Source organism: Aptenodytes forsteri, unplaced genomic scaffold, assembly GCF_000699145.1.
Source record: "Aptenodytes forsteri isolate BGI_AS27 unplaced genomic scaffold, ASM69914v1 Scaffold49, whole genome shotgun sequence".
Lineage (NCBI taxonomy): Eukaryota > Metazoa > Chordata > Aves > Sphenisciformes > Spheniscidae > Aptenodytes > Aptenodytes forsteri.
The window spans coordinates 5,561,762-5,575,102 of NW_008795125.1; the positions used below are offsets into that span (position 1 = coordinate 5,561,762).

A 13,341-nucleotide genomic window follows, 5' to 3' on the forward strand; every position below is an offset into this window, starting at 1 on the left:
ATTTATTTTTCTTTACAGAATATTTCAGTCCGCAGTGTTACTGGAGAGGTTTATTGTGCCAAATCAGGCAGGAAATTTTCAGGACAAATACAAGAAAAATTTCTTATCTCTGACTGGAGATACGTGCTCTCTGGATCTTACAGGTGAGATAAGCCATTGCAGTTCATGTCTAGGTGCTCTTTCATGTTTTTAATACTACTTCACAAAAAAGTGCCATGGAAATTTTTGTACAGGTGAGAAGTTTTTTTGAACAAAAAACCCTCATGTTTTCAAATATGTGCCATTTTTCAATAATCCATTTAGCTTGCTTTAAAGCTGATGTTAGTTCTTTATGGAGCGTGGTATTTAATGTAACTGTTCAGAAACTAACATAAACAACTTTGCTGGTGCAGCCCTGGAGCAGAACTAGAAATATGTATAGCTTAACATTATGCTTTCCTCATTGTTTGGGTCCTCAGATGCTGTGATCATGAGATGTGATACATTTCCATCTCCCTCGGGATCCCTTAATGTAGCATATGTCACTCAGCTTATCTGAGGATTTGTTCTCCATATGACAAATTTAGTGATTAAAGGGAAAACAGAAATCCTTCAGAGACTTACTGTTTTTTTCTGGTGTTTCATTAACAGGTAGGCAGTATGTGTCTATGCGACTGTTGTACCTTCCCTTTTTTTTCCCTTTTTTTTTTTTTCTGAGCTGAATCTGTAACTCTTCACTTTTGTGCTGCTATAATTATTTCAGGTAGAGGATGTAGCATCTCAACAACTGGGTTTTTAATTAAGATCCAGTATCCTCGGGTCAGGGAATTTCAGGAGTCTCTGAGCTTGCATCAAATAAAGTTTCTATGCCTCATGGCTACACAGATAAGCTTCACAAATGACTGAAGTGTATCCTAGAAATCCAGATACAAAAAGACAAGAGAAAAAAATTACAGAGGTGATTATTTAATTAAAAGGATGAGACTGGTTTTCTTAATCCCGGTTTATGATTTGGAGGCTTAAATGCCTCTAGTCTGATAAAACTGTGCCACCAGGAAGATTACATAACTATAGTAACGAAGGTAAAGGTGAATACGTGGGATTAGCGTAGGCTGCAGGAGCTCAGCTGTCCACAGAGGCAGGCATCCAGTTTTCATTCAGTTTCCAAATGAACCGTCAGACAAAAATGAGTGAACACTCAGAGTCGTTTTTTTTTTTATTGGCCGCTCTGTGGTTTTCTTGTTCTTTCAGGTTTTTTTTAACCCCTCACCAAAGATGTGTAGAAATGCGAGAGCAGATTTATATATAGAAGGGAAGGATGTGTGGGAGAAGAGGGACAGAACAAGATCTATTTTCTTTAGCCAAGAAGCTTTCTTTTGTCTTCTCTTTTCAATCCTAAAAAAAAAGAAAAACCCTTGAAGTCCTGTGCAGAGTGACTTCTGCCATTCTCTACTGCTGTTGCAATGTCTTCTAACCTCAAGATCCTTGTCAAACTACATAATCCCCTATCCAGCAAGCAAGCAGAGAGGGTGGTGAGGAACAAATCTATATACAATTTAACTTCAGCATGCTCAGCACCAGTTTGCAGATTCACATGGGTAATAGCTGGCTATCAGTACATGACATTTCTGTAGGCTTGCTAGCTCTCGATTTATTAATCTGAAAGTTTTCTATTATCTCTAAACCTTATCCACCAACCTCTGCAGGTATAAACAAGAATGATGTTGAGTAAAACAGACTCAAACTCTTCTGCAATGCAGTTGTTGGAAATCAAATTGGAATAGATCTTAAAACTAATACAAAAGAATTTAATACAACAGCAAATTTCATCTAAGTGCTGTGCTCTGCATGACTTTGTAATAGCAGTTGGGGGAACAGGCTGAGGAAATAAAATAGCCCTTCAGGACTTACTGCTCTAAAAGGGACCCTGGCTCACTGCTTGTAGCCAAAGTGTTTGGGGACAAAATATATTTGCCTAATGGGCAACAAGAGGACTGAAGCTGGCAACTAGTTAGAGGCAAAGGAACCACCATCGAGTCTGTGGCATCTCGTGCTCTGGAGTGGTTTGTAAAACCACATTAAAAAGCCATTGCTTGGGTCAGTGTGGATAAGCATGGTTCTGCCATGCAGGGCAGGCTGGAGCTGAGAAGCTTCTGAAGGCTGTTTCAGCCATGTGTCTGCACAAGTGCAGGCATGTGTAAGTGTTTTAAGTTAACAGTTTTCCTCTCAATTTTTATTGCCAATGTCTATGGCGTGGGGTTCGGATGCAGTATTTTGTTTTGCTGTGTCTCTGTTACGCTACTCCATCCTATGATAACTGTTATGCCTTTTTTTTTTAATTAATTTGAAGTTAGATAGTGCATGAACTCAGCACCCTAAAGAAGGCAAAATGAAAACAGCAGAAAGCACAGACCTTGATCCTCAGGGGCAGCTGAGTACCTCCCCGTCTGCCACTCTGAAAGCCACCGGCCTCTTCAGAGCCAGTATCCAACATCTAACACTGGGGTGCTTTGCTGAGAGCATTGGTTCAGGTGGGGCAGGTTTCTCATACAAAGGTTATCCCACCAGTAGGCAACACGAATGCGTAGGTTAATTCAAACCTGAGCTCAGCTGAAAAACCCAGTCCTTCCATTTCAGATTAAATGCCTGTAATGCTGCATGTTACTGTAGCACTGTAAACACAAGGGATGAGAGCATCCCTAATGAACTGCAGCTGCAGTAATGCAGAGGGTACACTCAGAAAAAAGTAAGTCTAGTGCAAATGAAGATTGGACAGGAGAGATGCGTTTTGATTCAGACAATCATAAATGAAAGGATCCGGAACAGGACATAGACTTTGGGACAAAGCCCTGGAAAGACGGCTGAGAAGTACCTATTAATGACCGAATTTGTGATACAGCTTTGGCCCCAAGCTAGGCAGTACTTTTTTGTGCTCTTCTTTCTGATGTGCTTCACTCAAAGAGGCCTGGTAGAAAAACGATCCTTCTGGGCAGATAGTGACAATAACAGACTTCTCTGAGCCTTTCCCAAAAGAGCACTCGGAATTGTAAACTAAGGAGGAAAACAGGGCCTAAAACCTAAACAATGAATTTCCTCTTAGAATGAAGCCAACGAAAACCTCTTAAGTCTTTATGTCAAGTTCTGCTTTGTTCTTCAGCAAAGTGCACAGAATGTAAATTGCTGTGACTCACTACATGAAATCCACAAGTGTTTGTCTAAAATCGCGCAGGTCTCGCCTTGTTACTTTACAGCTGACCCATTTGCCATCAGTACATGGAGAATCTTTGGGCTATTACTTGGATCCAACTCTCTCTGCTTGCAAGGGTTACAGATAAGATTGATGAACCACAAATAAGCATCTGTCCGTCAAGTACTCCAGGAAGTTACATATGGGAGTAAATTATCAAAATCGGGCGCAACGGGTTTTCCCTCTGATTTTGTTGGGTTTTTAAAAGCCATTTATAAGTGTAATCGATTTTTATTTCTCTCTGAGTTTTCTTTTATAAACCAGATGTATCTCTAGCACATAAAGTATAAACCTGCCACTCCACACCTCAGCCCTTTCATGAGTTTGTAACCTTCAGCATAGATATCCCAGACTAATTGCGTGTGTTTTTGTATTTGTTCCTGGCTTATTATCTCCTTAACAGTTAGACGAAGGATGTGCAAAGGTTTAGAGAGTGCTTCTTAGTGAATAAAGGCAATGTTGAGCTAGCACAGCAGATGTTACCCACGCAGCGGGGAGGTAGCTTGTTGTGCTGTTTACCTCGGCTCCCAAGGTTTTGTCCATATTCAGAACGATTTGAACAAAGTGGATGAGAAGTACCTGTATTCTAGCAACTTAGTGTATATTTTCATGTCCAATCATAAAATGTACAGTATATATTGTAGGATTGCCCGGTGGCATTGAACTAGTGATTTCTTCACTCCTTCCCTTGCTCCTGAAGCAACAGTATAAAACCACTGTATGCCCCAAACCCAACCCTCTTTAAGAATGCTCTGAACGGGCAGATGTAAATCGTCTGTCTTTATTCCCTTAGCGTCAGCTCAGGCTGTCAGTCCCACTGAGTCTCACAGGAGTTTTGTCAAAACATGACAAGAACAAGATTTAAAGTGCACACCCCTACAGCCAAATCTGGCTCTCAGCAATCCTCGTGCAAATCCAGTGTAGCTAATAAAGTCACGCAGGAATAACCGGGGCAGAGTTTTGCCAACACAGAATAACCTCGGGTTCAAATCCGACGCTGCTCTGTATCCTCTGCTGCACAGCTTGAGCTTTGGTCGGCTCAGGGAGTAATTACATTTCATTCTCTCAGCTATGCTCATTTTATTGCTGCCGCTGCTGCTCAGACAAGGCAGCCTGCACAGCACAACCAAGCTGGCTTGTGGTTTTGTAAAAGAGCACAAATTTATGTTTGCCAAGTGGATTAGGGAAGCACATAAAAGAAAAACCATTTAAAAGCTGTGGGGTATCCTAAGGTGTGTCTCTGGACTACCAGAATGAAAACTATTGTGGTGTTTCTCCCTTACTTTATAGCAAAGTAGTATTTTTATTTTTTGAAAGGCTGTAGGAAATATTTATAATTTCATTTTCTCTGTAGTGAAGAAAATAAGCATTTGTCAGGTGTGGCGGTCTGTTTTGTGGGAGTGGGATGTGACAGGGAGGTTGAATTTTTGTGTGTTTCTCTTGACCAATGCAGAAAAAGTATGGCAAAATGAAAACAAAGGATGGTGATTTTTCACTAGTCTTTCTAATGTCAGTTTTGAGTGGGTGAGAGTTACCAACTGGCCCAGCATTCTGCAGGGAAGGAAGAATTTATGTGTGTGCAGACAAGACATGGTAAGACCTCAATTTAAGCATTGTGCATCGTGCATGGAAGAGAGGTACGCAAAAGGGGGGTCTGAACTCCTTTCCATGGAACCCAAACCTTGGGTATTGTATCTGACATTTAGTCCTGTAGTGGATCTGGATCACCACGCCCTTTAGGAAGCTGTATAACTTTACAAAGTTTCTTGAAGGTTTTAGAGGCAGCTGCAATAACAAAGCTTGATCCAAGTCAAAGAGCACTGATGTGAACTGACCTGAAATTCAACTGTGACACCATCTTCATCCTGTGTTTAGGCAAGAAGCTTCAGCAGTAAAACGCATTTGCCTCTCGCACCACCCCTGCGGGGATCTCCAGTTCCTAATGGCTGACGTTAATGCTAAGCCTTACCTTGTCTCTCCTTCCAGCTTCACGTGGTTATGCGGCCAGGTTCACCGCAACCTCCTCTCCAAGTTCACGGGTCAAGTTGTGGAGCTGTTTGATGAAGAGTTCCGACACCTTTACGCGCTGTCCAAGCCAGTGAGGGGACCGAAGTCTCCACCGCACACCGCGCCCTTCCTGTTCAGCAAGAGCTGGGCCCCCCAGTGCAACCTCCCCGACAGCGACGAGGGAAGCGCTAACACTCTTTCCGATCCCTTCAGCAGCCTCTCAGCTGGCAGCACCCACCAGACCAAGCAATCCCCAAGAACTCTCATATTCAGCAGCAACTTCACCCCCCCGTCACCTCTCCACAGGGTTAATTCCTTCCACAGCTATGTCTCATTAACTCCCCCGCCACCACAGAAAGCCATCCAGGCTAACTACTATCAGCCACACTATGTGGCCGATAACTCCACAGTTCTGTATAACAACATGAACGTTTACAGACCTGTAAGACTTAGACAAGAGGAACCAAACAGGACAGGGTTAAGCTCACCCTGGAGATGCCTCCACAAAGCTAACCTGTTTGCATAATAACCACCTTGTTTTGAATTGCAAGTAAATGTAGTGAGGACCTGTTTAGCAATCGCTTGTGTACTGATGAATATAGAAATTCTGTATAATACAAAATGAGGATGATTTCAAGCCTCTTGTTTTGTTTTGCTGCTTATGGATGCTTCGTTTCCCTAATTAAAAAGCCAAGCCTGCTAACATGTAAACCTTGGGTGCATCACGATCCCAGGAAGAACACATCTAAATAATGCTGCTCACGGTGCAACGCTGCTGCTGCCTATCACCTCTCCTTGGTAGCATGTTTGTGTAGCAGTAGATTTAGGTGGTTAACTGGTTTTCGTATGGCCAGGCACCTAAAAGTGGGGGAGGTCACAGTTTATTACTGTACATTTTAGGCACTTGCATAAGGAGACCGAAGGCTGCTATTTACGTGCCAAACCAAGGCGATGCTGGCAGCAGCAGTCTACCTTCATGCTGTCATCACACCTTAATCTTGATTTAGGAGGGCTCCTTTCGGGCTGATGGGGAAGCACAGTTTCCACCATCGCACCATCTCCGAGCCGACTGTTGACGTGCACAGCAAGGACATTTGTTCGCAGGGTTTCTAGGAAGGGGCCATGACATGGACCGAGACCGACAGTTCGGGTTACGGAGGACACCTTGCAGCCACCTTATGCTCACTTCCACTCGTTAGCAACACAGGTGCGTTCCAGCACACTTTGTTACAAACCTCCACTCCCACCAGCTCAGAGCCATTTTCCTCATTGCAGAGCAGCTGTGTAGATTCAGAGTGGAAAATGAAGCTGAGTAAAGAAGCAAAGTCCTGCCAGTAACACATCAGGACTGGGTTCCAATTCATTTAATAGCACGCAGATCTTAGAAATCCTCTCAGTGGTCATTTGATTGACCGTTAAGTTAGAGATAATGATGCTTTATTTCAGAGTTCTTCAAGGTTTCTAATTTTTAAAGAGAAACTGGGTGTCTGTAGTGCCCATTGAATACAAAGGGAGTTACAGAGGTTCAGCGGCTTGAACCAAAAGCAGAAAAACTTTCTGCCAAATAATCCATGAAAACGATGGAAGCTTCTGTAGGTGAAAGGCAAAAAATAGTAAGAAAATTCATGAAACAAAGGCTTTCCATCCAAATCCCAAAGTTACTAGATGCCTATCATCTATTGATTTCTCAGTAGATTATTTTTTTACACCTGCTTTATATCATCTTTCATCTGACTCCAACAGAAAACAGAAACCTAAACTCATTTGCACATCTGGCCCATTTTGCCTGACTTCTCACCTGCTCAAAAAGGAATGCAATTTAATTATTTAGGCTGGGGATGATGAAAATTGTATGCAGCAGCAAGATCTCAGGTGAGGGAAGTTTCTCATCCTTGGAAGAGCAATCATTTTGAAAGTATACCAGTAAAGTTTACAGAACATTCTGAAAGTACAGGATGGACACATCCTGCTCTAGCTTCGGTGTGGACATTTTTACCTGTGATATCAAATTTTGGAGTCCAGAATAACAATAAACTATTGCATATAATTGTAAATTCTGTACATAGCAACATTTTTCAGATTCCTTGGGAAGAAGGGAAAGTTGATTTTCATTCCTATGACAATTCTACTTAATTATCTAAATATGGGAACCATTCAAATAAAAGAGAAGACTTTCTTTAAATCCCTTTGAGAATCATTTTGTTTCTTCATATTCTCTTGACTTGTGCACCTTACTCTCTTCTATTCCAAAAGCTAAATGAGTTCCATACAGTCAGAGTCCAGGTGAAGAGGAAACACATTTTGTTTCTTCTGAAATCAACAGGAACAGAATTAGACATACACGTCCCCCCAGCCTAATTAAGATTTTTCTCCTAAATTTGGTTCAGTTCCCTGGTCCTCTTGTGGCCCAACTGGGGGTGGCACAGAGGGGGATGTGGGGAGAAGTTTGTAGACCGCTACCTCTGAAGCCTTCATTTCCTCAGGCCATGACCCATGAAATCCATGAAGGATCTCTTCTCATCTCTGCGGGGCAAGGTAGTTTGCCTACAGAAGTTTTGGAGAACACAGCTAATGAAAAGTAGATAAGGGACAAGCCAATAACCCAGAAGGAGCACTGTGAGTTAAGAAGAGCTGATTTCAGCCCTGGATCAGGGATACAGCTTGTACTAGTTCATGTGACAGCTGAACTTGAACATCAAATGAATGGAATTTCAGTTTTGATGGAAAACAATCAGAGTTTACAATTTCAGCAATGAGTTACGCCAAAAATCTTAACAGGCCCCCACAAGCTTGATCATTCAGCGGTGAGGGGAAGGTGTGGTTACAGGCAGCTGTAGAAAGTACCTGTCAGGAAGGTCACGGCAGGATGCTGACATACCTTGTCCATCTGCTGCAAGGGAAGGGCTCGAATAAACACTGCTACCGTACAATGCACCCTCTGCAAGTTTGTGGATGACTCCAAGCTGAGTGGTGCAGTTGATTCACTAGAGGGACGGGATGCCATCCAGAGGGACCTGGACAGGCTGGAGGAGGGGGCCCATGCGAACCCTGTGAAGTTCAACAAGGCCAAGTGCAAGGTCCTGCACATGGGTTGGGGCAACCCCCGGTATCACTACAGGCTGGGGGATGAAGGGATTGAGAGCAGCCCTGCCGAGAAGGACTCGGGGGTACTCGTGGATGAAAAGCTGGACATGAGCCAGCAATGTGCGCTCGCAGCCCAGAAGGCCAAGCGTATCCTGGGCTGCACCAAAAGCAGCGTGGCCAGCAGGTCGAGGGAGGGCATTCTGCCCCTCTACTCTGCTCTGCTCTGGTGAGACCCCACCTGGAGTACTGCATCCAGCTCTGGGGACACACCCTGCAGAGACCCTCCAGGGTGCCCCGGGGCCTCATTCGGGCTTTGCTGGGGCCCGTTGGAGGCCCCTGCTGCCTTCCAGAGGTCCCCCCATTCTACAAAATCTAAAAGTCTAAGAAAAGTCACTTTTAAGTACAAATTCACTTCTGCAGGTATTCTGGAGGTTTCTATTGGCTACGTTTATTTAAGCTTTTCAGCCCCCATCACCCACATCTAGATCCTCTTCATCTTCCTCCACAATAGGTGAGAGGCCGAATATGTAATAACGAGGATCATCCCAGTCCTCGTTTTCCAGGTCATCATCTGAATCTTCTTCGGCAAAACCAGAGGAGATGAATCCTCTTGTGCTGCCCGCCAGCTCTCCCACAGACCAATCGTCTTCAGCCACCTGTCCAAAGACATAAATATATTGTCCAGCAGTTAGAGGAAGCTCTAGTTCAGGCTGCTCACTGGGACCATCAAAAGAATCGCAGCTGTATCGAGCTATGGATGCTCGAAGCTTTCCCAGTGGTTGTCCCAGAGTCTGCAAGATGACGGACTGTTTGTCTGCTACCAGTTCTTCTGTCTCATTTGTGGGGTCCTCTTCTGAAAGAAGGCAGGACCCAGGACTGTCCTCTGACCAAGCTGACTCTGAGGGGCTCTGGAACTGATTCTCTGGTTCACTCACCTGGGCTTGAAACAGTTGCCTGGCTTCTCCGTGGTCCCTTTTTACTTCTCTCTGAGCACTTTCTGCCCTTTCTTCCACAGCTTTCAGTTTGCGCTCTGCAGCTTCCAGCTGGGTTTGAAGAGAGCTGATGGCTTGGATGACAGAATTTCGCTCCTCTGCCACTCGCCTCAGTTGCCCCTTCAGGTCAGCATTCTCAGCTTGAACCTTTTCTGCCCAGCACATCTGCCCACGGAGGCGAGAATTTTCTTTAGCCAGTCTGGTGTTTTCATCTGTCATCTCCAGAAGCTGCACCTCTAACTCCTCACACCTTTGGCTGAGGCTGCTCATCCAATATGAGCCCTCTTCGTCTGCAGCCAGTTGGGTCTGAAGCTTCTCAGCCACCTTCTGTGAAACTTCATTCTGCTGGTCCTGTGCCAGCAAAACTCCGGCAGACTCTCTCCTTTCTCCATCCCTCTGCTGAGGAAACGATTTCATGCATGGTTCCTCAGAGGAGCTTTGGATGGGCAGTGGCACTGGAATATTCATCAGGTGCCTGATGGTCTTCTGCAGATGCCTGCATCTTTCTTTCAGCTGCTCGGTGAGGGCAGCTAGCTGAGCATTTTTCTGCTGGAGCCTCTCTGCCTCCTTGCACGCTTCTGGAGAACTTCCCTTTCTCAAGAGGCGGTTCTCCATCTCAAGGGCACCACGTTGCCCCTCCAGGTCTTCCAGAGCCCGCTGCAGGCGGGCGTTCTGCTCCAGCAGCCGGCTGCAGGCGCTGCCAGGAAGCACCAAGTCTTTCCCCGCCGGCTCTGGCACCTGGAGCAGAGCATCCACCACAGCCTGGCATGTTACCTGCTGCCCAGCGCTGTGCCTTTTGTGGGGTCTCTCCTGTAGTGCCAACCAGAAAGACTGAGGCTTGATCTGGGGGCTGGCCAGCTCCTGCCGGCGCTCCTCCTTCTTCACAGGGCGGACAGGGGCCTGTGCTGGGCCCCGGCAGGGCGAGGGGCAGCTGCGCACCACAGGCACCCAGCCCGCACCGTCCAACCTCATGGCTGAAGGCTTGGGGAGCAGGCCGTCGGCCACTGAACGCTGCTGCCAACAGTCACCGCCGGTCGCGTTCCCCAGGTCTGCAAGGGGCGGCAAAGCCCCGACCTCGTGTCAGCCGCTGCCTGCCTTCACCATCCAGGAGCAGAGACAGCGTCTGCCATGGGCCAGGGGTGGGTGATTGCGGCCTTATATGTGTGTCCTGGCTCCCTGCACACAATGGAGGAGTGGGACAGTATGGCCTTATATGGGATGTCCTCCCCCCCCAACCACAATGGAGGGGTGGGGCATAATGGCTTTTGTGTTGGGTTGGCCTTGGCTGGCCCCATGGTGCCCACCCAGCCGCTCTATCACTCCCCTCCTCAGCGGGACGGGGGCAAGAAAATAAGATGAAAAAGGACTTGTGGGTCGAGAGAAAGGCAGTTTAATAAAGAAAAGCAAAGGCCGCACACGGAAGCAAAGGAAAGATTTCTTCTCTACTTCCCATCTGCAGGTGATGTCCAGCCACTGCCTGGGAAGTAGGGCCTCAGTACGCATAGCGGTTGCTCCGGAAGACAAATGCCTTAATGACAAACGCCCCCTCCCCTCCTCCTTTCTCTTAGCTTTTATTGCTGAGCACAATGTCATATGGTATGGAATATCCCTTTGGTCACTTTGGGTCAGCGGTCCTGGCTATGTCCCCTCCCAACCTCTTGCCCACAGCCAGCCTACTAGTCTTCTGGGGGTCGGGGGGGATGTTGGAGAGACAGCCTTGATGCTGTGGGAGCACTTCCCAGCAGTAGCCCAAATACTGGTGTGTTCTCAACACCTTCCTAGCTACAAAGCACAGCACTATGAGGGCGGCTATGAGGAAAGTTAACTCCATCCCAGCCAGACCCAATACAACCTCTACCCTGTATTCCATACCATTTGCATCATGCTCAGGTCCCACGTAATTTAATACTTATACATCTTCTAACCATCCCTTTGTATCTAATTCTCATTACTGAAATCCCTTCTTACCAACACAAGTTATACTTAAACACCTTTATACCCAACATAACAGGTTTATACATTCTCGTTAACTACTGTCTATCCCCTGTCCCTTAACAGATAGATAATCTCCTGTTCCATGGGCTTCCTTCACTCCTCCAAATGTTCATAACAACAGGCTATGACTTGGGGCCCATCTGTCAAGATGGGCGCTCAGGACAGGAGAAGCAGCGTGTTCGAGTATTGGGTGCCAACACCGGCTTGGTTTGGGTCATTGTTGCACTCGTCTGGTTCCTTGCGAAGCTCGCTCTTCGTCGGTTCGGGTCGTTCCTGCTACATTACTTCCTACAGCATACAACTCACATCACAGATTATTTTTTCCCCCAAGGTTAAGTCTCCTTGAGGCACACACCGGGTCTCCCCATCCTTCCAGTACACCCAGGTCCTTGAGCGAAGACAATCCCACAAATGGGTTTGCCTTTTCCCAAGGGAGGAGCAATCCACACCACCTTCCCCAGCTACTTCCCTACGTGCACCATGGGGACCTTATCTCCTCTCGCACCATGGGGACCTTATCTCCTCTCACAGTGCGTAGGCGTTTTATTTGGGCGGAACCAGGCCACATGGCTGGTTAACACCAGAAGATCTGCTAAGTGGCTTCTGCTAAATTTATATCCCAGTGCTTCCATGCCCCATTGCCCAATGCTCTCAACGTAGTCTTTAGCAGCCCATTATACCTCTCAGTCTTTTCAGAGGCTTGTGGGTGATAGGGGATGTGATACACCCACTCAATACCGTGTTTCTTGGCCCAGGAGTTTATGAAGTTATTTCGGAAATGAGTCCCATTGTCTGATTCAATTCTTTCTGGGGTACCACGTTGCCACAAAATTTGCCTTTCAAGGCCCAAGATGGTGTTTCGGGCAGTGGCATGGTTTACAAGGTAGTTGCTTCCACCACGGTGAGTATGTAGCACTTGTCCTGGCATGTTCGTGGTCCAATATAGTCAATTTGCCAGGCCTCGCCATATCGAAAACCCAGCCACCGCCCTCTATTCCAGGGAGACTTTACTCGTGTGGCTCGCTTGATTGCAGCACGTTTCACATTCATAAGTGACCTGTGTGATGGCCTCCATGGTCAGGTCCACCCCTTGATCACGAGCCCATCTGCATGTTGCATCTCTCCCTAGATGTCCCGATGTTTCATGGGCCCATCAAGATACAAATAGCTCACCCTTACGCTCGCAGTCCAGGTCCACCTGAGCTACTTCGACAGCCTTCTCTACCTGTTCATTGTTTTGATGTTCTTCAGTGGTGCAGCTTTTGGGCATGTGACCATCTACATGACATACCTTTAGAGTGATGTTTTCTACCTGGGCAGCAGTGTCTTGCCACAATGCAGCAGCCCAGATGGGTTTACCCCTGTGCTGTCAATTGGTCTTCTGCCACTGCTGTAGCCACCCCCATGGAGTATTAGCCACCATCCATCAGTCAGTATAGAGATGGAGTACGGGCCACTTTTCTCCTTCAGCAACCTCTAGGGCTAGTTGGATGGCTTTCACTTCTGCAAACTGGCTTGACTCACCACCTCCTTCAGAAGCTTTGACGACTTGTCATGTGGGACTCCACACAGCAGCTTTCCACTTCCAATGGTTTCCTACAACATGACAGGATCCATCAGTAAACAGCATAACGCCTTTCACCTTCTGATAACTCATTATATGGTGGTGCCTCTTGGGCACGAGCCACCTCCTCAGGCAATGCTCCAAAATCTCTGCCTTCTGGCCAGTCCACGATCTCTTCCAGGATTCCTGGGCGGTTGGGTTTCCCCAGCCAAGCCCATCGTGTGATCAGCGCTACCCAGTTACTCCACGTAGGGCTGGTTGTGTGATGTGTAGAGGGCATGTTTCCTTTGAACATCCAGTGTAGCACAGGCAATCACAGTGCCAAGAGGAACCATGCTTCTGTACCAACTTCTGAAGCGGTTCAAACCCCCTCATATGCTGCTAGTATCTGTCAGTCGGGGTGTAGTGGGCAGGGTAGGTAGCTGTTTGATCTTCTGTGTTCACAGTGGCTGCACCAAAAGCCCAACGCTAAC

General features: G+C 46.6%; 1 protein-coding gene across 4 annotated transcripts in view; it reads left to right on the forward strand.

Moving 5' to 3' along the window:
* Positions 1-5,870, forward strand: part of FAM83A (family with sequence similarity 83 member A) — an 11,562-nt gene extending 5,692 nt beyond the window's left edge. For 3 of the 4 annotated variants that reach the window (XM_009277220.2, XM_009277221.2, XM_019471514.1), the window contains 2 exons: positions 19-143; positions 5,213-5,870. In XM_009277220.2, coding sequence (XP_009275495.1) covers positions 19-143; positions 5,213-5,759 — 672 coding nt within the window. In that variant the 3' untranslated portion in view covers positions 5,760-5,870. Of the gene's footprint in view, positions 1-18; positions 148-5,212 lie in introns of those variants that run through there. The other variant, XM_019471515.1, reaches the window with a different exon arrangement.
* Positions 5,871-13,341: the final 7,471 nt, after the last annotated feature.